The sequence below is a fragment of the Nansenia antarctica genome (genome assembly GCF_963989245.1).
Source record: "Nansenia antarctica genome assembly, chromosome: 11".
Lineage (NCBI taxonomy): Eukaryota > Metazoa > Chordata > Actinopteri > Argentiniformes > Microstomatidae > Nansenia > Nansenia antarctica.
In genome coordinates this window covers 17122308-17147108 of record NC_137681.1, presented here as the reverse complement: position 1 = coordinate 17147108, position 24801 = coordinate 17122308, and the positions used below count along the sequence as shown (strand labels likewise).

The 24801-nt window shown below is 44.0% G+C and overlaps 3 protein-coding genes across 3 annotated transcripts in view; all 3 read left to right on the top strand.

Annotated features, from left to right (window-relative positions):
* Positions 1–16: 16 nt before the first annotated feature.
* On the top strand, positions 17–18744 carry LOC308167902 (inverted formin-2-like; the record flags this gene model as incomplete). Its single annotated transcript, XM_080542380.1, has 4 exons — positions 17–30; positions 5932–6557; positions 15732–17302; positions 18697–18744. 4 exons carry the CDS (start codon positions 17–19, stop codon positions 18742–18744), a joined length of 2259 nt encoding a protein of 752 aa, XP_080398506.1.
* Positions 9475–15547, top strand: LOC308167431 (inverted formin-2-like; the record flags this gene model as incomplete). The annotated part of the gene is made up of 2 exons (XM_080541852.1): positions 9475–9488; positions 15223–15547. Coding segments are annotated over 2 exons (339 nt in total), but the record flags the coding sequence as incomplete, so codon positions are not given.
* A 21-nt stretch (positions 18745–18765) lies between the features above and the next one.
* LOC308167901 (inverted formin-2-like) overlaps positions 18766–24801 on the top strand; it is a gene marked incomplete at both ends in the record, with an annotated part of 28169 nt that continues 22133 nt past the window's right edge. The window contains one exon of the mRNA XM_080542379.1: positions 18766–18779. Coding sequence (XP_080398505.1) covers positions 18766–18779 — 14 coding nt within the window. The remainder of the gene's footprint in view (positions 18780–24801) is intronic.

The window sequence follows — 24801 nt, the reverse complement described above, 5'->3', positions numbered from 1 at the left end:
GAATAGTGGCTTTAAGATGGCACAGACAAGGCTCGTCTGAAAGTAAAACATCAAAATATCGAGGGCATTAGTTATAAGTTACCCCTAATGGGCCAGCATCAGGTGCAAATGAAAAGTAACATTATTTTAAAAAAAATATTGACATACGGTCACTGAGTACTGCAGAGTACTATTTTTGTTGCTTTAATAAAGGCTGGCAGTCTTTAATTTAACTGTTGTTGGTGTGGACTATATACTGGGGAGGTATTTGAATGAATGAATGAATGAATGGTCTTTATTGTCATTGCTACAGTACAGGTACCAAACAACGAAATTTAGGAGGGGTGGCTCCCCTGGTGTTAGGAAAAAAAAAATATATATATATATATAATATTCAGGGGTCAAAAAATGTATACAAATATCGGATCGGTATCGGTATCGCCGATACCCGAAGCCCAGGTATCGGTATCGGTAGTGAAAAAGTGGGATCGGGACATCCCTAGCTAAAATGTTGTCAGCGTTCATGGACCAAATTGGATGTGTCGATCCATGGCGCTTCCAATTTCCTCACGATAAAAAATTCTCGTTTTTTTCACACGTCCACCATTCGTATAGCAGAATTGATTACTTCTTTATAGACAGAACACTACTTCCCTTTGTCAAAAACGTAGAATATTCAACCATAATTGAATCTGACCATGCCCCAGTACTATTGGATCTGTCCTTCCCACTTAACTACTCTGACCGCGCTCCATGGAGACTTGATACCACACTACTAACAGATAAAGAATTCTGCCAAATGATTTCAACTGCCATAGACAATTTCTTGGAAACCAATAGGGACGACACTGTTTCTCCCTCCCTGCTCTGGCAGACCCTTAAAGTAGTAATAAGGGGGGACATTATTGCATACACATCTAGGCTGAACAAAGCTAGGAGGCAAGAACAGGAGCAACTTCTCAACTCAATGATTGACATAGATCATCAATACTCTGACTCTCCCACCCCGGAGCTTTACAAAAATAAGCTGAATCTCAAAGCCAAATACGAGTTATTAACATCCGATAAGACAGAACGTATGCTGCTGAAATCACGAGGCTTTGTTTATGAGCATGGGGAAAAGGCTGGTAGAATGTTAGCGCATCAATTAAAATGTAAATCCTCTGACCAACAGATTCCACAAATTAAAAGAGAAAATGGGGAGCTTACAACTGACCCCCTCGAAATCAATGAGACTTTTAGGGCATTTTATTCCAAATTGTACACTTCTGAGGCACCCAATGATGATACCAATATGCAACATTTCTTCACAAATTTAAATGCCCCTGTTATCAACCCTGTTCATAAAGCAGAACTTGAACTACCCTTCCAAGACACCGACATTTATAATGCAATCACAGCTATGCAAAGTAGTAAGGCCCCGGGCCCTGATGGATACCCCATCGAATTCTACAAAAAATTCTCAACCAAATTAACTCCGCTCATCTTAGAAATGTTCAATGACTCAATGGATAATGAGGCCCTGCCACAGACGCTAACAGAGGCATTCATAACCCTTTTACCGAAACCAGGGAAAGACAGAACGGAGTGTGGTTCACATCGCCCCATCTCGCTGCTCAACAGCGATGTCAAGATATTAGCTAAAGCACTCGCCCGGCGTCTAGAGTCCGTCACAGACGAGGTGATCTCCCCTGATCAAACTGGCTTCATGCTGGGCCGCCACTCATTCTCTAACATCCGAAACCTTCTAAATGTCGTACATTCTCCTACGTCCGAGGAGGTACCTGAGGTGGTTCTCTCCCTGGATGCGGAGAAGGCTTTTGACAGAGTGGAGTGGGCGTACTTATTTGAATGTCTGAAAGCTTTTGGCTTTGGACCCACTTTTATTGCATGGATCAGACTACTATACTCATCTCCTAAGGCAGGGGTCGGCAATTAGGTTTGGCCTTGGGCCAATTTTTTTTTGAGCCACTAGATGGCGGGCCCGAACATAATCAAAGGCTAATTTAAGTAATTGATTGTTTTAAAATGTGACACGTTCTAATGCTTTGACTTTTCTTTCGACTGTACACATCGCTAGTCAACTAACACAGCTTGTTTTGTGAACCTGCTAACAATGTAAAGTAGTGTTCTAGTTAACTAGGTAGCTGTCCAATCCATTATGTTGCAGTATTTTGGCTTGATTAGCGAGTTTGTGTTGTGATTCTCAACAACGTTGAAACGTAGTTTCACACTTTTCCATATTTTTGAATAATAAATGTGTGGACTGACGATGTAGCGTAGCCTAACTTATTCTAATAATTATGTAACAGTTTCATTCTGATAATTATTCCCCCCTCCTCCCAGACAAGGTCACATTATTATTATTGGATTGGTTGTTTGCGTGCCGGGTGAAGTTAGCCAAACATTTAACCTGCTAGCAAGAGAAACATAATGTCACTCTCCAAAGGTCTAAAGAGGAAAGTTGACGGTGGAAACAGGGCATTTAAAGAGGAATGGACAGCGAACTATACGTTCATCCTACCTGGTTTCATCAATGCAAAGCCGTTGTGAGAGACATTTTCCGTGCTCACAATGTTCCCTTTCTATACGCGAGTCGTCCTTTTCGTCAATGAATGCGATAAAGACGCACGAGAGGAATCGATGGATGCATAAAAACCTTGAGAACTGCCTGTGGATTAAAGTGACGTCAATATCACCAGATATCAAGCAAATACTGACCGATGGGAGATGCTTTTTGTTTGCGCCGATTTTGTTTTCAATGTTTTTCAGAAAATTAAACAGAATTTGCGTTGTTACTGTTCATATGTGTGTTGCAGTCACATATACGTAAACATTACGTTTGAATGGCTTACTGAGCTCGTGTTATTTTGTTCAAACCACACACGGTATGTCGGCTATTTCAGCACCGTGACGCGTTGTCCACCTGCTTATGATTCACTCTGAGGGGTTCAGCGTCAGTGCGCTTCGGTGCACCTTGCTGCCTGATTGTCTGTCCCTGTGTCATTCACTCTCAACATGGATAAAAGTACAATAAGCATTATTCAGGTGGAGTTCGATTCTCTATTCGGACATTATAGGCGCTATATGTGGGACTGTCGGTCCGATATTATTATAAAAAAATAAAAAAAATAAAAAATAAAAAGTGGATTCTCAAAATAATCTGCTGGGCCAAATATTATTGGTGACGGGCCAGCAATGGCCCACGGGCCGCCTATTGCCGACCCCTGTCCTAAGGCATCGGTAGTTACGAACGGGAAACGCTCCACATTTTTCTCATTGTCGAGAGGGACACGCCAGGGGTGCCCGCTGAGCCCACTCCTATTCTCATTCGCCATCGAACCTCTGTCTATCATGTTAAAATCTTCTCCAATAATAAATGGAATTTCTAGATGGGGGAAGGAACACAAGGTGGCGCTATATGCCGACGACTTACTGTTGTATGTATCTGAACCGGTGCAATGCATTTCCCATATAGTTCAGATGCTGCATAGATTTGGTAGCTTTTCGGGATACAAGATCAACCTCACTAAGAGCGAATGTTTTCCAGTGAACAACCTAGATCTCGCAATCCCACAATGTGACTTGCCCTTCCATTTGTCTAAATCTGGCTTCAAATATTTGGGAATTAATATTACACGGTCCTTCTCTAAACTACATGAAAAAAACTTCACGCCCCTTGTTAATAAATTAAAAGATGATTTACAGAAATGGAGGTCCATTAATTTATCACTGGCAGGGAAGATCAACTGTATTAAGCATTAAGATGAACGTTCTACCCCGATTCCTCTACCTTTTCCAATGTCTCCCTATATTCCTCCCAAAGTCCTTCTTCTCGTCCATAGATAAGTCCATATCATCTTTCATTTGGGGGGGGTAAAGTCCCTAGAATACAGAAAAGACTTCTACAGCGACATCGGTCCCAGGGCGGACTGGGCCTACCAAATTTGCTTTATTATCACTGGGCTGCCAATATTCAGAAAATCATATACTGGGTCCATTCACCACAGCCGTCTTGGTGCGAAATAGAAAATGAGTCATGTCTTTCAACATCCCTCTCCGCCTTGATTACCTCCAAACTCCCTCTATCTGCCCCACACTACACCTCTAACCCTGTTGTTGTTAATACATTACGAATATGGTCACAATTTCGACGCCACTTTGGTTTAAAAGATTTCTCCAACCTAGCCCCTATCTGCAATAACCACCTTTTTGTCCCCGCCAGAATAGACAATGCTTTCGCCTTATGGAAAAGACTCGGTCTCTCCAAATTTAAAGATCTCTATACTGAGGGCGTCTTCTCGACCTTTAATCACCTCTCTCAAAAATTCAACCTTCCCCGCTCAAGTTATTTTCGATACCTCCAGGTCCGACATTTCATTAAAAGTTTGGATCCAAACTTCCCAAATGCACCACAACCTTCTGCTATAGATGATATCCTCCAAATTCCTCCCAATCTAAAAGGCCTAATATCAAGTATTTACTCTAGCATATCATCCCTCGGAGACACTTCCCTCCACAAAATTAAAGAGAAATGGCAGGAGGAGCTAGGGGACGTAATACCCGATGACTCCTGGACTGAGGCTCTGACGAGAGTTAACGGGAGCACATCATGTGCTAGACTAGGCGTAATCCAATTTAAGGTCTTGCACCGAATTCACCTTTCCAAATCTAGGCTAGCCAGAATCTATCCTGACGTGGATGAGAATTGTAGCAGATGTCATAACGCTCCGGCAACGCTAACACACATGTTTTGGTCATGTCCCTTATTATTTGATTATTGGTCAGCAGTTTTCAGGACCCTCTCACAGGCACTAGATCTGAACCTGCAACCTAACGCCTACTCAGCTATCTTTGGCATAGCGCCAACTGACCAACAGATTATTAACAAGCATAAAGACATTGTGGCATTTGCCACTCTACTTGCTCGACGGAGGATTTTGCTTTGTTGGACATCCCCCAAACCACCGAATTCCTCCTTATGGTTGACTGACCTTATGCTTCACTTGAAACTTGAAAAGATTAAATATACACTTAGGGGGTCCAAAGACCGCTTTTATTTCACCTGGAACCCAATAATATCCTATTTCAACAAACTAAAAACCCTCCCTGACAATGCAAGTGCGCTGGATGCTGAGTGATGACATATGTTGTGAATCTATTTATCAGGATAAACCCCTAGAGATACATCATCTCGTTCTAGAGAGGGACATATTACAATCATAACAGACATGGTATCACAGACCAACACGACCATCTCATCTATCCTCACTTACAAATGAATTGCACTTTATTTCTCTTTATCTCTTTGATTACTTACCTGTACTGTCTTCATTACCTATCACCACTGTTATTATTATTATTATTATTATTTATTGTTGTTTATTTATATCCTTCGTCCTGGGATGCACCACTTGGGATTTTGTGGGGGGGGGGGGGGGGGGGGGTTGGGACATGTTTGTGTTTTGTGTAAAAACAAACCAAAACTGAAAAGTATTATTTTTGTATATCTGTAACATCTCAATAAAAAGAAAGTAAAAAAAATATTTAAAAAAATAAAATAGAAACCATTAGACAAGGCGTTTTCAAGGCAAGCTCTTCTGTGTCAGGCAATTTAGAATGTTGAAGTTTTTCCAATTGTCCCATTGTGATGCAATAAGAAACTATTACAACATTTGCAACATTTGACAGTGCTACAAAAACACTGTGTGCATTGGCCATTGAGATAATATAGAGATATTGAGATATTGAAAGTACTGGGATTCATCTTAATTATGTATTTTCCAGTTTTGGATATACTGCCAATGCTGAGGTAGGTGTGGGATGCATTAAATGCTAATCAAATGTTGGTGGAACAACAGTCACAGTCACTTTCTGTAAGATTTCCCAAACATCAATACCTATGTTGTGTGTGCGTGTGCGTGCATATGTGCATGTGTGTTTATGTAACAGGGAGACTGAGGACCTGGACCTGAACATCCAGTGTGAGGCCTTTGAGGATTCCATGGCCGAGGATGCGGAGGAGATGGAGAGGGTGTACGGAGGCATCGACATGAGCAGTCACCAGGAGGTCTTCACCTCCCTCCTCACCAAAGTGAGCAGCTCCCCAGCCTCTGTCCAGCTGCTGTCCATCCTGCAGGCTCTGCTGCTGGTGGCTCCAGGACGGGGAGACGTGTGGCTGACCCTGGAGGCCCTGGCTGTCCGTGCCACTCTGCTGGCCCACGACTCACAAATGGACTCCGCTGAACGTTTGATGGAGCGCCTGCTCTCTTCCAAGAGACAACAGATCTCAGCCAGTCCCAAGACCAAGACCACCAACAGGGCAATCCAGACAGACTTGCTCGGCAGCACAACCAACCAATCAGACATGGCTTCCGTAACTCCCCCTCCTCCCCCTCCTCCCCCTCCACTTCCTGCTGCTACCCCAAACCCTCCTCCTCCCCCACCCCCACCCCTGCCAGGCACCACTTATGGTGCACCCCCACCACCTCCTCCTTTACCTGGGATGCCACCTCCTCCTCCACCACCTCTACCAGGGATGGGGCAGGGAGGTCCACCTCCTCCCCCTCCCCTGCCTGGTATGGGCCCCCCACCTCCCCCTCCCCTGCCTGGTATGGGCCCCCCACCTCCCCCTCCCCTGCCTGGTATGGGCCCCCCTCCCCCACCACCCCCTCCCCCAGGTATTGGAGGAGGTATTATTGTGCCCCAGAACGCTCCTCTCCCCAAGGCCAGCCGCTGTCCCACACTGCGCATGAAGAAGCTCAACTGGCAGAAGCTGCCCTCCAGAGTGGTGTCTGAAAGCCAATCCATGTGGTCGTCAGTGCAGTCTGATTCCCTGGAACCTGACTACTCCAGCATTGAGGAGCTCTTCTGTCTGCCAGTGACTGACTCAAAGGCCAAAAGTACCAACACTACGGTCAAACGAGAGCCCAAAGAGATATCCTTCATTGATGCCAAGAAAAATCTAGATTTGAACATATTCTTGAAGCAGTTCAGATGCTCACATAAAGACTTTGTAGCTATGATCCAAAATGGGGACCGTTCCAAGTTTGACGTCGAGGTGCTGAAACAGATGCAGACGTTACTGCCGGAGAAACATGAGATTGAGAACCTCAAGTCATACCAAGGGGAGATAGAGAAGCTGGCCGGTGTGGATCGGTTCTACCTCGAGCTCCTATCAGTTTCATGCTACACCATGAGGATCGAGTGCATGCTTCTCTGTGAGGAGACCCCTTCTGTGTTAAAGATGCTGCAACCCAAAGCTGAGCTGCTGGACGCAGCCTGTGAGAGTTTGAAGGAGAGCACCCGCCTTCCAAGTTTCTGCAAGCTCATACTTGACATTGGAAACTTCCTCAACTATGGGAGTCACATAGGCAATGCAGATGGCTTCAAGATCAGCACCTTGCTGAAGCTCACAGATACCAAAGCCAACAAGTCCCGTATCACATTGCTCCATCACATCCTGGAGGAGGCGGAGAAAACCCATGCTGACTTGCTGAACCTTCCGGATGATCTAGAGATCTGTGAAAAGGCTGCTAGAATAAATGTGGATTCTATTCAGGCAGAGTCGAGCTCACTGGTCAAACGGTTGAAGGGTTCTGAGAAAAAAGTGTCCTCTTCTTCTCAGGAGGATATCAAGCAGCAGTATCTCACTGCTATGAAGGGGAACCTGGAGGCCTGTGAGAAGCTGCAGGAGCTCTTTGCCTCCATCAAAAAGAAGAAGGAAGAGCTAGCAGAGTATCTGTGTGAGGACACGTCCCGCCTCTCACTAGAGGAGCTGTTCAACACCATCAAGACCTTCAGAGGACTCTTCCTTAAAGCAATCAAGGAAAACCAGACCTGGAGAGAGCAGGCCATCAAGGCAGAGAAGAGGAAGAAACAGCAAGAGGAGGATGACGCCAAGAGACCGAGGGGGGAGAACGGAAAAATAATTCGTAAAGCCCCCCCAGTCCAGGAGGAGGGCTGCATCATGTTGGACCACCTGTTGGCTATGATGAAGGGCAATGCACTAAGGAAGACCACCAGGGCCCAGGCAGACAGGGGCAGCCTGCCCTCTAATGACAAGAAAAGGGATAGCACCCAGCCTGAACATGCCAAGCTTGAGCGATCATCAGCCGTAGATACCCAATATGGCATAGAAGTGGACAAGGTGGCATCAACCATTCAGCAAGGATCGCAGGACAGACTGCCACACACAGGGGAGTCCACATCAGGCCTTCCAACAGGACTCAAACTGGATTAATCAGAGACCATCGCCCCCCTCAATCCTGGATTGGATCCCCTGCTCAAGGAGGGATCTTCAGAGAGAGATGAGGGCATCAGTGGCGGCTCCTGCCAAATCTCTCAGGGGGGGCAATTGTTGCGTTGATGGTTAAGGTGACACGTTCAAGGGTAAATTCACCTAAATCAGCGGGCTTAAATAAATTGACTCTCACAGCCAAAAAATAAATAATAAAAATAAAAAAAAGCTCTTTGGTCTTGCCCATTGTGGAGAGGTTGGGGTCTGATTGATTGAGTGTGTGGAGTGTGTCTTTTATAAAGGTAACGAGTTCAAACTGGTGCAGTTAATACAGGTAATGAGTGGAGAATAGGAGGGCTTCTTAAAGAAAAACTAACAGGTCTGTGAGAGCTGGAATTATTACTGGTTGGTAGGTGATCAAATACTTATTTCATACAATAAAATGCAAATTAATTATTTAAAAGTCATACAATGTGATTTTCTGGATTTTTGTTTTAGATTCCGTCTCTCACAGTTGAAGTGTACCTATGATAAAAATTACAGACCTCTACATTCTTTCTAAGTGGGAAAACCTGCAAAATCAGCAGTGTATCAAATACTTGTTCTCCCCACTGTAGTTACCGAAATAAAACACAGATCAAAAGATTTAATGTACGATTCAAGTAGCCGATGTCCTTGACAACTGGTAAATGTGGTGGAGCAGGATTTAGCTTCTCTGAGGAGTTAAGTAGAGAGAGCAGCCTGTGGCTGTGGAAAGGATTGGGCTTAAATTGAGGATACACTAAAACGTGAAACTGACAAGCGCCAAAAAAGCTCCCCTGCCAGTTCCTGCCAACAGAGACTTGTTGAGACCAGCGTGCAGGGGGTTGGCACGGGTTCACACCGAGGCTGGTTGAGGCAGAAATCGAAGGACGTCGTGTGTTTTTATATTCCTCATTCGATTCCATGCATTACAATAAGCCTGTCCACCGATTTTCTACCTCCATGGTTGGAACCACGAGACTAGACACTACATGGTCATGGATGTGCCTAGGGACACAGCAAGCATGACCAGGGAAAGTTGTCTCCACAGGACCTGAAGCACAAAGCACCAATTCAGTTCAAGAAAAGAGAAAGAGTAGAGAAATGTATGCTTGTTACACAGAAAGTGTTAAAAAATAAAACTGACGTCATAATCTGCCCTCTAGGGCCAGCATCAGGTGCAGATCAAGCGTCAAGGGGGTTACTATCGTTGAACAGAGAATAGTGGCTTTAAGATGGCACAGACAAGGCTCGTCTGAAAGTAAAACATCAAAATATCGAGGGCATTAGTTATAAGTTACCCCTAATGGGCCAGCATCAGGTGCAAATGAAAAGTAACATTATTTTAAAAAAAATATTGACATACGGTCACTGAGTACTGCAGAGTACTATTTTTGTTGCTTTAATAAAGGCTGGCAGTCTTTAATTTAACTGTTGTTGGTGTGGACTATATACTGGGGAGGTATTTGAATGAATGAATGAATGAATGGTCTTTATTGTCATTGCTACAGTACAGGTACCAAACAACGAAATTTAGGAGGGGTGGCTCCCCTGGTGTTAGGAAAAAAAAAAAAAATATATATATATAATATTCAGGGGTCAAAAAATGTATACAAATATCGGATCGGTATCGGTATCGCCGATACCCGAAGCCCAGGTATCGGTATCGGTAGTGAAAAAGTGGGATCGGGACATCCCTAGCTAAAATGTTGTCAGCGTTCATGGACCAAATTGGATGTGTCGATCCATGGCGCTTCCAATTTCCTCACGATAAAAAATTCTCGTTTTTTTCACACGTCCACCATTCGTATAGCAGAATTGATTACTTCTTTATAGACAGAACACTACTTCCCTTTGTCAAAAACGTAGAATATTCAACCATAATTGAATCTGACCATGCCCCAGTACTATTGGATCTGTCCTTCCCACTTAACTACTCTGACCGCGCTCCATGGAGACTTGATACCACACTACTAACAGATAAAGAATTCTGCCAAATGATTTCAACTGCCATAGACAATTTCTTGGAAACCAATAGGGACGACACTGTTTCTCCCTCCCTGCTCTGGCAGACCCTTAAAGTAGTAATAAGGGGGGACATTATTGCATACACATCTAGGCTGAACAAAGCTAGGAGGCAAGAACAGGAGCAACTTCTCAACTCAATGATTGACATAGATCATCAATACTCTGACTCTCCCACCCCGGAGCTTTACAAAAATAAGCTGAATCTCAAAGCCAAATACGAGTTATTAACATCCGATAAGACAGAACGTATGCTGCTGAAATCACGAGGCTTTGTTTATGAGCATGGGGAAAAGGCTGGTAGAATGTTAGCGCATCAATTAAAATGTAAATCCTCTGACCAACAGATTCCACAAATTAAAAGAGAAAATGGGGAGCTTACAACTGACCCCCTCGAAATCAATGAGACTTTTAGGGCATTTTATTCCAAATTGTACACTTCTGAGGCACCCAATGATGATACCAATATGCAACATTTCTTCACAAATTTAAATGCCCCTGTTATCAACCCTGTTCATAAAGCAGAACTTGAACTACCCTTCCAAGACACCGACATTTATAATGCAATCACAGCTATGCAAAGTAGTAAGGCCCCGGGCCCTGATGGATACCCCATCGAATTCTACAAAAAATTCTCAACCAAATTAACTCCGCTCATCTTAGAAATGTTCAATGACTCAATGGATAATGAGGCCCTGCCACAGACGCTAACAGAGGCATTCATAACCCTTTTACCGAAACCAGGGAAAGACAGAACGGAGTGTGGTTCACATCGCCCCATCTCGCTGCTCAACAGCGATGTCAAGATATTAGCTAAAGCACTCGCCCGGCGTCTAGAGTCCGTCACAGACGAGGTGATCTCCCCTGATCAAACTGGCTTCATGCTGGGCCGCCACTCATTCTCTAACATCCGAAACCTTCTAAATGTCGTACATTCTCCTACGTCCGAGGAGGTACCTGAGGTGGTTCTCTCCCTGGATGCGGAGAAGGCTTTTGACAGAGTGGAGTGGGCGTACTTATTTGAATGTCTGAAAGCTTTTGGCTTTGGACCCACTTTTATTGCATGGATCAGACTACTATACTCATCTCCTAAGGCAGGGGTCGGCAATTAGGTTTGGCCTCGGGCCAATTTTTTTTTGAGCCACTAGATGGCGGGCCCGAACATAATCAAAGGCTAATTTAAGTAATTGATTGTTTTAAAATGTGACACGTTCTAATGCTTTGACTTTTCTTTCGACTGTACACATCGCTAGTCAACTAACACAGCTTGTTTTGTGAACCTGCTAACAATGTAAAGTAGTGTTCTAGTTAACTAGGTAGCTGTCCAATCCATTATGTTGCAGTATTTTGGCTTGATTAGCGAGTTTGTGTTGTGATTCTCAACAACGTTGAAACGTAGTTTCACACTTTTCCATATTTTTGAATAATAAATGTGTGGACTGACGATGTAGCGTAGCCTAACTTATTCTAATAATTATGTAACAGTTTCATTCTGATAATTATTCCCCCCTCCTCCCAGACAAGGTCACATTATTATTATTGGATTGGTTGTTTGCGTGCCGGGTGAAGTTAGCCAAACATTTAACCTGCTAGCAAGAGAAACATAATGTCACTCTCCAAAGGTCTAAAGAGGAAAGTTGACGGTGGAAACAGGGCATTTAAAGAGGAATGGACAGCGAACTATACGTTCATCCTACCTGGTTTCATCAATGCAAAGCCGTTGTGAGAGACATTTTCCGTGCTCACAATGTTCCCTTTCTATACGCGAGTCGTCCTTTTCGTCAATGAATGCGATAAAGACGCACGAGAGGAATCGATGGATGCATAAAAACCTTGAGAACTGCCTGTGGATTAAAGTGACGTCAATATCACCAGATATCAAGCAAATACTGACCGATGGGAGATGCTTTTTGTTTGCGCCGATTTTGTTTTCAATGTTTTTCAGAAAATTAAACAGAATTTGCGTTGTTACTGTTCATATGTGTGTTGCAGTCACATATACGTAAACATTACGTTTGAATGGCTTACTGAGCTCGTGTTATTTTGTTCAAACCACACACGGTATGTCGGCTATTTCAGCACCGTGACGCGTTGTCCACCTGCTTATGATTCACTCTGAGGGGTTCAGCGTCAGTGCGCTTCGGTGCACCTTGCTGCCTGATTGTCTGTCCCTGTGTCATTCACTCTCAACATGGATAAAAGTACAATAAGCATTATTCAGGTGGAGTTCGATTCTCTATTCGGACATTATAGGCGCTATATGTGGGACTGTCGGTCCGATATTATTATAAAAAAATAAAAAAAATAAAAAATAAAAAGTGGATTCTCAAAATAATCTGCTGGGCCAAATATTATTGGTGACGGGCCAGCAATGGCCCACGGGCCGCCTATTGCCGACCCCTGTCCTAAGGCATCGGTAGTTACGAACGGGAAACGCTCCACATTTTTCTCATTGTCGAGAGGGACACGCCAGGGGTGCCCGCTGAGCCCACTCCTATTCTCATTCGCCATCGAACCTCTGTCTATCATGTTAAAATCTTCTCCAATAATAAATGGAATTTCTAGATGGGGGAAGGAACACAAGGTGGCGCTATATGCCGACGACTTACTGTTGTATGTATCTGAACCGGTGCAATGCATTTCCCATATAGTTCAGATGCTGCATAGATTTGGTAGCTTTTCGGGATACAAGATCAACCTCACTAAGAGCGAATGTTTTCCAGTGAACAACCTAGATCTCGCAATCCCACAATGTGACTTGCCCTTCCATTTGTCTAAATCTGGCTTCAAATATTTGGGAATTAATATTACACGGTCCTTCTCTAAACTACATGAAAAAAACTTCACGCCCCTTGTTAATAAATTAAAAGATGATTTACAGAAATGGAGGTCCATTAATTTATCACTGGCAGGGAAGATCAACTGTATTAAGCATTAAGATGAACGTTCTACCCCGATTCCTCTACCTTTTCCAATGTCTCCCTATATTCCTCCCAAAGTCCTTCTTCTCGTCCATAGATAAGTCCATATCATCTTTCATTTGGGGGGGGTAAAGTCCCTAGAATACAGAAAAGACTTCTACAGCGACATCGGTCCCAGGGCGGACTGGGCCTACCAAATTTGCTTTATTATCACTGGGCTGCCAATATTCAGAAAATCATATACTGGGTCCATTCACCACAGCCGTCTTGGTGCGAAATAGAAAATGAGTCATGTCTTTCAACATCCCTCTCCGCCTTGATTACCTCCAAACTCCCTCTATCTGCCCCACACTACACCTCTAACCCTGTTGTTGTTAATACATTACGAATATGGTCACAATTTCGACGCCACTTTGGTTTAAAAGATTTCTCCAACCTAGCCCCTATCTGCAATAACCACCTTTTTGTCCCCGCCAGAATAGACAATGCTTTCGCCTTATGGAAAAGACTCGGTCTCTCCAAATTTAAAGATCTCTATACTGAGGGCGTCTTCTCGACCTTTAATCACCTCTCTCAAAAATTCAACCTTCCCCGCTCAAGTTATTTTCGATACCTCCAGGTCCGACATTTCATTAAAAGTTTGGATACCCGATGACTCCTGGACTGAGGCTCTGACGAGAGTTAACGGGAGCACATCATGTGCTAGACTAGGCGTAATCCAATTTAAGGTCTTGCACCGAATTCACCTTTCCAAATCTAGGCTAGCCAGAATCTATCCTGACGTGGATGAGAATTGTAGCAGATGTCATAACGCTCCGGCAACGCTAACACACATGTTTTGGTCATGTCCCTTATTATTTGATTATTGGTCAGCAGTTTTCAGGACCCTCTCACAGGCACTAGATCTGAACCTGCAACCTAACGCCTACTCAGCTATCTTTGGCATAGCGCCAACTGACCAACAGATTATTAACAAGCATAAAGACATTGTGGCATTTGCCACTCTACTTGCTCGACGGAGGATTTTGCTTTGTTGGACATCCCCCAAACCACCGAATTCCTCCTTATGGTTGACTGACCTTATGCTTCACTTGAAACTTGAAAAGATTAAATATACACTTAGGGGGTCCAAAGACCGCTTTTATTTCACCTGGAACCCAATAATATCCTATTTCAACAAACTAAAAACCCTCCCTGACAATGCAAGTGCGCTGGATGCTGAGTGATGACATATGTTGTGAATCTATTTATCAGGATAAACCCCTAGAGATACATCATCTCGTTCTAGAGAGGGACATATTACAATCATAACAGACATGGTATCACAGACCAACACGACCATCTCATCTATCCTCACTTACAAATGAATTGCACTTTATTTCTCTTTATCTCTTTGATTACTTACCTGTACTGTCTTCATTACCTATCACCACTGTTATTATTATTATTATTATTTATTGTTGTTTATTTATATCCTTCGTCCTGGGATGCACCACTTGGGATTTTGTGGGGGGGGGGGGGGGGGGGGGGGGTTGGGACATGTTTGTGTTTTGTGTAAAAACAAACCAAAACTGAAAAGTATTATTTTTGTATATCTGTAACATCTCAATAAAAAGAAAGTAAAAAAAATATTTAAAAAAATAAAATAGAAACCATTAGACAAGGCGTTTTCAAGGCAAGCTCTTCTGTGTCAGGCAATTTAGAATGTTGAAGTTTTTCCAATTGTCCCATTGTGATGCAATAAGAAACTATTACAACATTTGCAACATTTGACAGTGCTACAAAAACACTGTGTGCATTGGCCATTGAGATAATATAGAGATATTGAGATATTGAAAGTACTGGGATTCATCTTAATTATGTATTTTCCAGTTTTGGATATACTGCCAATGCTGAGGTAGGTGTGGGATGCATTAAATGCTAATCAAATGTTGGTGGAACAACAGTCACAGTCACTTTCTGTAAGATTTCCCAAACATCAATACCTATGTTGTGTGTGCGTGTGCGTGCATATGTGCATGTGTGTTTATGTAACAGGGAGACTGAGGACCTGGACCTGAACATCCAGTGTGAGGCCTTTGAGGATTCCATGGCCGAGGATGCGGAGGAGATGGAGAGGGTGTACGGAGGCATCGACATGAGCAGTCACCAGGAGGTCTTCACCTCCCTCCTCACCAAAGTGAGCAGCTCCCCAGCCTCTGTCCAGCTGCTGTCCATCCTGCAGGCTCTGCTGCTGGTGGCTCCAGGACGGGGAGACGTGTGGCTGACCCTGGAGGCCCTGGCTGTCCGTGCCACTCTGCTGGCCCACGACTCACAAATGGACTCCGCTGAACGTTTGATGGAGCGCCTGCTCTCTTCCAAGAGACAACAGATCTCAGCCAGTCCCAAGACCAAGACCACCAACAGGGCAATCCAGACAGACTTGCTCGGCAGCACAACCAACCAATCAGACATGGCTTCCGTAACTCCCCCTCCTCCCCCTCCTCCCCCTCCACTTCCTGCTGCTACCCCAAACCCTCCTCCTCCCCCACCCCCACCCCTGCCAGGCACCACTTATGGTGCACCCCCACCACCTCCTCCTTTACCTGGGATGCCACCTCCTCCTCCACCACCTCTACCAGGGATGGGGCAGGGAGGTCCACCTCCTCCCCCTCCCCTGCCTGGTATGGGCCCCCCACCTCCCCCTCCCCTGCCTGGTATGGGCCCCCCACCTCCCCCTCCCCTGCCTGGTATGGGCCCCCCTCCCCCACCACCCCCTCCCCCAGGTATTGGAGGAGGTATTATTGTGCCCCAGAACGCTCCTCTCCCCAAGGCCAGCCGCTGTCCCACACTGCGCATGAAGAAGCTCAACTGGCAGAAGCTGCCCTCCAGAGTGGTGTCTGAAAGCCAATCCATGTGGTCGTCAGTGCAGTCTGATTCCCTGGAACCTGACTACTCCAGCATTGAGGAGCTCTTCTGTCTGCCAGTGACTGACTCAAAGGCCAAAAGTACCAACACTACGGTCAAACGAGAGCCCAAAGAGATATCCTTCATTGATGCCAAGAAAAATCTAGATTTGAACATATTCTTGAAGCAGTTCAGATGCTCACATAAAGACTTTGTAGCTATGATCCAAAATGGGGACCGTTCCAAGTTTGACGTCGAGGTGCTGAAACAGATGCAGACGTTACTGCCGGAGAAACATGAGATTGAGAACCTCAAGTCATACCAAGGGGAGATAGAGAAGCTGGCCGGTGTGGATCGGTTCTACCTCGAGCTCCTATCAGTTTCATGCTACACCATGAGGATCGAGTGCATGCTTCTCTGTGAGGAGACCCCTTCTGTGTTAAAGATGCTGCAACCCAAAGCTGAGCTGCTGGACGCAGCCTGTGAGAGTTTGAAGGAGAGCACCCGCCTTCCAAGTTTCTGCAAGCTCATACTTGACATTGGAAACTTCCTCAACTATGGGAGTCACATAGGCAATGCAGATGGCTTCAAGATCAGCACCTTGCTGAAGCTCACAGATACCAAAGCCAACAAGTCCCGTATCACATTGCTCCATCACATCCTGGAGGAGGCGGAGAAAACCCATGCTGACTTGCTGAACCTTCCGGATGATCTAGAGATCTGTGAAAAGGCTGCTAGAATAAATGTGGATTCTATTCAGGCAGAGTCGAGCTCACTGGTCAAACGGTTGAAGGGTTCTGAGAAAAAAGTGTCCTCTTCTTCTCAGGAGGATATCAAGCAGCAGTATCTCACTGCTATGAAGGGGAACCTGGAGGCCTGTGAGAAGCTGCAGGAGCTCTTTGCCTCCATCAAAAAGAAGAAGGAAGAGCTAGCAGAGTATCTGTGTGAGGACACGTCCCGCCTCTCACTAGAGGAGCTGTTCAACACCATCAAGACCTTCAGAGGACTCTTCCTTAAAGCAATCAAGGAAAACCAGACCTGGAGAGAGCAGGCCATCAAGGCAGAGAAGAGGAAGAAACAGCAAGAGGAGGATGACGCCAAGAGACCGAGGGGGGAGAACGGAAAAATAATTCGTAAAGCCCCCCCAGTCCAGGAGGAGGGCTGCATCATGTTGGACCACCTGTTGGCTATGATGAAGGGCAATGCACTAAGGAAGACCACCAGGGCCCAGGCAGACAGGGGCAGCCTGCCCTCTAATGACAAGAAAAGGGATAGCACCCAGCCTGAACATGCCAAGCTTGAGCGATCATCAGCCGTAGATACCCAATATGGCATAGAAGTGGACAAGGTGGCATCAACCATTCAGCAAGGATCGCAGGACAGACTGCCACACACAGGGGAGTCCACATCAGGCCTTCCAACAGGACTCAAACTGGATTAATCAGAGACCATCGCCCCCCTCAATCCTGGATTGGATCCCCTGCTCAAGGAGGGATCTTCAGAGAGAGATGAGGGCATCAGTGGCGGCTCCTGCCAAATCTCTCAGGGGGGGCAATTGTTGCGTTGATGGTTAAGGTGACACGTTCAAGGGTAAATTCACCTAAATCAGCGGGCTTAAATAAATTGACTCTCACAGCCAAAAAATAAATAATAAAAATAAAAAAAAGCTCTTTGGTCTTGCCCATTGTGGAGAGGTTGGGGTCTGATTGATTGAGTGTGTGGAGTGTGTCTTTTATAAAGGTAACGAGTTCAAACTGGTGCAGTTAATACAGGTAATGAGTGGAGAATAGGAGGGCTTCTTAAAGAAAAACTAACAGGTCTGTGAGAGCTGGAATTATTACTGGTTGGTAGGTGATCAAATACTTATTTCATACAATAAAATGCAAATTAATTATTTAAAAGTCATACAATGTGATTTTCTGGATTTTTGTTTTAGATTCCGTCTCTCACAGTTGAAGTGTACCTATGATAAAAATTACAGACCTCTACATTCTTTCTAAGTGGGAAAACCTGCAAAATCAGCAGTGTATCAAATACTTGTTCTCCCCACTGTAGTTACCGAAATAAAACACAGATCAAAAGATTTAATGTACGATTCAAGTAGCCGATGTCCTTGACAACTGGTAAATGTGGTGGAGCAGGATTTAGCTTCTCTGAGGAGTTAAGTAGAGAGAGCAGCCTGTGGCTGTGGAAAGGATTGGGCTTAAATTGAGGATACACTAAAACGTGAAACTGACAAGCGCCAAAAAAGCTCCCCTGCCAGTTCCTGCCAACAGAGACTTGTTGAGACCAGCGTGCAGGGGGTTGGCACGGGTTCACACCGAGGCTGGTTGAGGCAGAAATCGAAGGACGTCGTGTGTTTTTATATTCCTCATTCGATTCCATGCATTACAATAAGCCTGTCCACCGATTTTCTACCTCCATGGTTGGAACCACGAGACTAGACACTACATGGTCATGGATGTGCCTAGGGACACAGCAAGCATGACCAGGGAAAGTTGTCTCCACAGGACCTGAAGCACAAAGCACCAATTCAGTTCAAGAAAAGAGAAAGAGTAGAGAAATGTATGCTTGTTACACAGAAAGTGTTAAAAAATAAAACTGACGTCATAATCTGCCCTCTAGGGCCAGCATCAGGTGCAGATCAAGCGTCAAGGGGGTTACTATCGTTGAACAGAGAATAGTGGCTTTAAGATGGCACAGACAAGGCTCGTCTGAAAGTAAAACATCAAAATATCGAGGGCATTAGTTATAAGTTACCCCTAATGGGCCAGCATCAGGTGCAAATGAAAAGTAACATTATTTTAAAAAAAATATTGACATACGGTCACTGAGTACTGCAGAGTACTATTTTTGTTGCTTTAATAAAGGCTGGCAGTCTTTAATTTAACTGTTGTTGGTGTGGACTATATACTGGGGAGGTATTTGAATGAATGAATGGTCTTTATTGTCATTGCTACAGTACAGGTACCAAACAACGAAATTTAGGAGGGGTGGCTCCCCTGGTGTTAGGAAGAAAAAAAATATATATATATATATAATATTCAGGGGTCAAAAAATGTATACAAATATCGGATCGGTATCGGTATCGCCGATACCCGAAGCCCAGGTATCGGTATCGGTATCGGTAGTGAAAAAGTGGGATCGGGACATCCCTAGCTAAAATGTTGTCAGCGTTCATGGACCAAATTGGATGTGTCGATCCATGGCGCTTCCAATTTCCTCACGATAAAAAATTCTCGTTTTTTTCACACGTCCACCATTCGTATAGCAGAATTGATTACTTCTTTATAGACAGAACACTACTTCCCTTTGTCAAAAACGTAGAATATTCAACCATAATTGAATCTGACCATGCCCCAGTACTATTGGATCTGTCCTTCCCACTTAACTACTCTGACCGCGCTCCATGGAGACTTGATACCACACTACTAACAGATAAAGAATTCTGCCAAATGATTTCAACTGCCATAGACAATTTCTTGGAAACCAATAGGGACGACACTGTTTCTCCCTCCCTGCTCTGGCAGACCCTTAAAGTAGTAATAAGGGGGGACATTATTGCATACACATCTAGGCTGAACAAAGCTAGGAGGCAAGAACAGGAGCAACTTCTCAACTCAATGATTGACATAGATCATCAATACTCTGACTCTCCCACCCCGGAGCTTTACAAAAATAAGCTGAATCTCAAAGCCAAATACGAGTTATTAACATCCGATAAGACAGAACGTATGCTGCTGAAATCACGAGGCTTTGTTTATGAGCATGGGGAAAAGGCTGGTAGAATGTTAGCGCATCAATTAAAATGTAAATCCTCTGACCAACAGATTCCACAAATTAAAAGAGAAAATGGGGAGCTTACAACTGACCCCCTCGAAATCAATGAGACTTTTAGGGCATTTTATTCCAAATTGTACACTTCTGAGGCACCCAATGATGATACCAATATGCAACATTTCTTCACAAATTTAAATGCCCCTGTTATCAACCCTGTTCATAAAGCAGAACTTGAACTACCCTTCCAAGACACCGACATTTATAATGCAATCACAGCTATGCAAAGTAGTAAGGCCCCGGGCCCTGATGGATACCCCATCGAATTCTACAAAAAATTCTCAACCAAATTAACTCCGCTCATCTTAGAAATGTTCAATGACTCAATGGATTCATAACCCTTTTACCGAAACCAGGGAAAGACAGAACGGAGTGTGGTTCACATCGCCCCATCTCGCTGCTCAACAGCGATGTCAAGATATTAGCTAAAGCACTCGCCCGGCGTCTAGAGTCCGTCACAGACGAGGTGATCTCCCCTGATCAAACTGGCTTCATGCTGGGCCGCCACTCATTCTCTAACATCCGAAACCTTCTAAATGTCGTACATTCTCCTACGTCCGAGGAGGTACCTGAGGTGGTTCTCTCCCTGGATGCGGAGAAGGCTTTTGACAGAGTGGAGTGGGCGTACTTATTTGAATGTCTGAAAGCTTTTGGCTTTGGACCCACTTTTATTGCATGGATCAGACTACTATACTCATCTCCTAAGGCAGGGGTCGGCAATTAGGTTTGGCCTCGGGCCAATTTTTTTTTGAGCCACTAGATGGCGGGCCCGAACATAATCAAAGGCTAATTTAAGTAATTGATTGTTTTAAAATGTGACACGTTCTAATGCTTTGACTTTTCTTTCGACTGTACACATCGCTAGTCAACTAACACAGCTTGTTTTGTGAACCTGCTAACAATGTAAAGTAGTGTTCTAGTTAACTAGGTAGCTGTCCAATCCATTATGTTGCAGTATTTTGGCTTGATTAGCGAGTTTGTGTTGTGATTCTCAACAACGTTGAAACGTAGTTTCACACTTTTCCATATTTTTGAATAATAAATGTGTGGACTGACGATGTAGCGTAGCCTAACTTATTCTAATAATTATGTAACAGTTTCATTCTGATAATTATTCCCCCCTCCTCCCAGACAAGGTCACATTATTATTATTGGATTGGTTGTTTGCGTGCCGGGTGAAGTTAGCCAAACATTTAACCTGCTAGCAAGAGAAACATAATGTCACTCTCCAAAGGTCTAAAGAGGAAAGTTGACGGTGGAAACAGGGCATTTAAAGAGGAATGGACAGCGAACTATACGTTCATCCTACCTGGTTTCATCAATGCAAAGCCGTTGTGAGAGACATTTTCCGTGCTCACAATGTTCCCTTTCTATACGCGAGTCGTCCTTTTCGTCAATGAATGCGATAAAGACGCACGAGAGGAATCGATGGATGCATAAAAACCTTGAGAACTGCCTGTGGATTAAAGTGACGTCAATATCACCAGATATCAAGCAAATACTGACCGATGGGAGATGCTTTTTGTTTGCGCCGATTTTGTTTTCAATGTTTTTCAGAAAATTAAACAGAATTTGCGTTGTTACTGTTCATATGTGTGTTGCAGTCACATATACGTAAACATTACGTTTGAATGGCTTACTGAGCTCGTGTTATTTTGTTCAAACCACACACGGTATGTCGGCTATTTCAGCACCGTGACGCGTTGTCCACCTGCTTATGATTCACTCTGAGGGGTTCAGCGTCAGTGCGCTTCGGTGCACCTTGCTGCCTGATTGTCTGTCCCTGTGTCATTCACTCTCAACATGGATAAAAGTACAATAAGCATTATTCAGGTGGAGTTCGATTCTCTATTCGGACATTATAGGCGCTATATGTGGGACTGTCGGTCCGATATTATTATAAAAAAATAAAAAAAATAAAAAATAAAAAGTGGATTCTCAAAATAATCTGCTGGGCCAAATATTATTGGTGACGGGCCAGCAATGGCCCACGGGCCGCCTATTGCCGACCCCTGTCCTAAGGCATCGGTAGTTACGAACGGGAAACGCTCCACATTTTTCTCATTGTCGAGAGGGACACGCCAGGGGTGCCCGCTGAGCCCACTCCTATTCTCATTCGCCATCGAACCTCTGTCTATCATGTTAAAATCTTCTCCAATAATAAATGGAATTTCTAGATGGGGGAAGGAACACAAGGTGGCGCTATATGCCGACGACTTACTGTTGTATGTATCTGAACCGGTGCAATGCATTTCCCATATAGTTCAGATGCTGCATAGATTTGGTAGCTTTTCGGGATACAAGATCAACCTCACTAAGAGCGAATGTTTTCCAGTGAACAACCTAGATCTCGCAATCCCACAATGTGACTTGCCCTTCCATTTGTCTAAATCTGGCTTCAAATATTTGGGAATTAATATTACACGGTCCTTCTCTAAACTACATGAAAAAAACTTCACGCCCCTTGTTAATAAATTAAAAGATGATTTACAGAAATGGAGGTCCATTAATTTATCACTGGCAGGGAAGATCAACTGTATTAAGCATTAAGATGAACGTTCTACCCCGATTCCTCTACCTTTTCCAATGTCTCCCTATATTCCTCCCAAAGTCCTTCTTCTCGTCCATAGATAAGTCCATATCATCTTTCATTTGGGGGGGGTAAAGTCCCTAGAATACAGAAAAGACTTCTACAGCGACATCGGTCCCAGGGCGGACTGGGCCTACCAAATTTGCTTTATTATCACTGGGCTGCCAATATTCAGAAAATCATATACTGGGTCCATTCACCACAGCCGTCTTGGTGCGAAATAGAAAATGAGTCATGTCTTTCAACATCCCTCTCCGCCTTGATTACCTCCAAACGCCCTCTATCTGCCCCACACTACACCTCTAACCCTGTTGTTGTTAATACATTACGAATATGGTCACAATTTCGACGCCACTTTGGTTTAAAAGATTTCTCCAACCTAGCCCCTATCTGCAATAACCACCTTTTTGTCCCCGCCAGAATAGACAATGCTTTCGCCTTATGGAAAAGACTCGGTCTCTCCAAATTTAAAGATCTCTATACTGAGGGCGTCTTCTCGACCTTTAATCACCTCTCTCAAAAATTCAACCTTCCCCGCTCAAGTTATTTTCGATACCTCCAGGTCCGACATTTCATTAAAAGTTTGGATCCAAACTTCCCAAATGCACCACAACCTTCTGCTATAGATGATATCCTCCAAATTCCTCCCAATCTAAAAGGCCTAATATCAAGTATTTACTCTAGCATATCATCCCTCGGAGACACTTCCCTCCACAAAATTAAAGAGAAATGGCAGGAGGAGCTAGGGGACGTAATACCCGATGACTCCTGGACTGAGGCTCTGACGAGAGTTAACGGGAGCACATCATGTGCTAGACTAGGCGTAATCCAATTTAAGGTCTTGCACCGAATTCACCTTTCCAAATCTAGGCTAGCCAGAATCTATCCTGACGTGGATGAGAATTGTAGCAGATGTCATAACGCTCCGGCAACGCTAACACACATGTTTTGGTCATGTCCCTTATTATTTGATTATTGGTCAGCAGTTTTCAGGACCCTCTCACAGGCACTAGATCTGAACCTGCAACCTAACGCCTACTCAGCTATCTTTGGCATAGCGCCAACTGACCAACAGATTATTAACAAGCATAAAGACATTGTGGCATTTGCCACTCTACTTGCTCGACGGAGGATTTTGCTTTGTTGGACATCCCCCAAACCACCGAATTCCTCCTTATGGTTGACTGACCTTATGCTTCACTTGAAACTTGAAAAGATTAAATATACACTTAGGGGGTCCAAAGACCGCTTTTATTTCACCTGGAACCCAATAATATCCTATTTCAACAAACTAAAAACCCTCCCTGACAATGCAAGTGCGCTGGATGCTGAGTGATGACATATGTTGTGAATCTATTTATCAGGATAAACCCCTAGAGATACATCATCTCGTTCTAGAGAGGGACATATTACAATCATAACAGACATGGTATCACAGACCAACACGACCATCTCATCTATCCTCACTTACAAATGAATTGCACTTTATTTCTCTTTATCTCTTTGATTACTTACCTGTACTGTCTTCATTACCTATCACCACTGTTATTATTATTATTATTATTTATTGTTGTTTATTTATATCCTTCGTCCTGGGATGCACCACTTGGGATTTTGTGGGGGGGGGGGGGGGGGGGGGTTGGGACATGTTTGTGTTTTGTGTAAAAACAAACCAAAACTGAAAAGTATTATTTTTGTATATCTGTAACATCTCAATAAAAAGAAAGTAAAAAAAATATTTAAAAAAATAAAATAGAAACCATTAGACAAGGCGTTTTCAAGGCAAGCTCTTCTGTGTCAGGCAATTTAGAATGTTGAAGTTTTTCCAATTGTCCCATTGTGATGCAATAAGAAACTATTACAACATTTGCAACATTTGACAGTGCTACAAAAACACTGTGTGCATTGGCCATTGAGATAATATAGAGATATTGAGATATTGAAAGTACTGGGATTCATCTTAATTATGTATTTTCCAGTTTTGGATATACTGCCAATGCTGAGGTAGGTGTGGGATGCATTAAATGCTAATCAAATGTTGGTGGAACAACAGTCACAGTCACTTTCTGTAAGATTTCCCAAACATCAATACCTATGTTGTGTGTGCGTGTGCGTGCATATGTGCATGTGTGTTTATGTAACAGGGAGACTGAGGACCTGGACCTGAACATCCAGTGTGAGGCCTTTGAGGATTCCATGGCCGAGGATGCGGAGGAGATGGAGAGGGTGTACGGAGGCATCGACATGAGCAGTCACCAGGAGGTCTTCACCTCCCTCCTCACCAAAGTGAGCAGCTCCCCAGC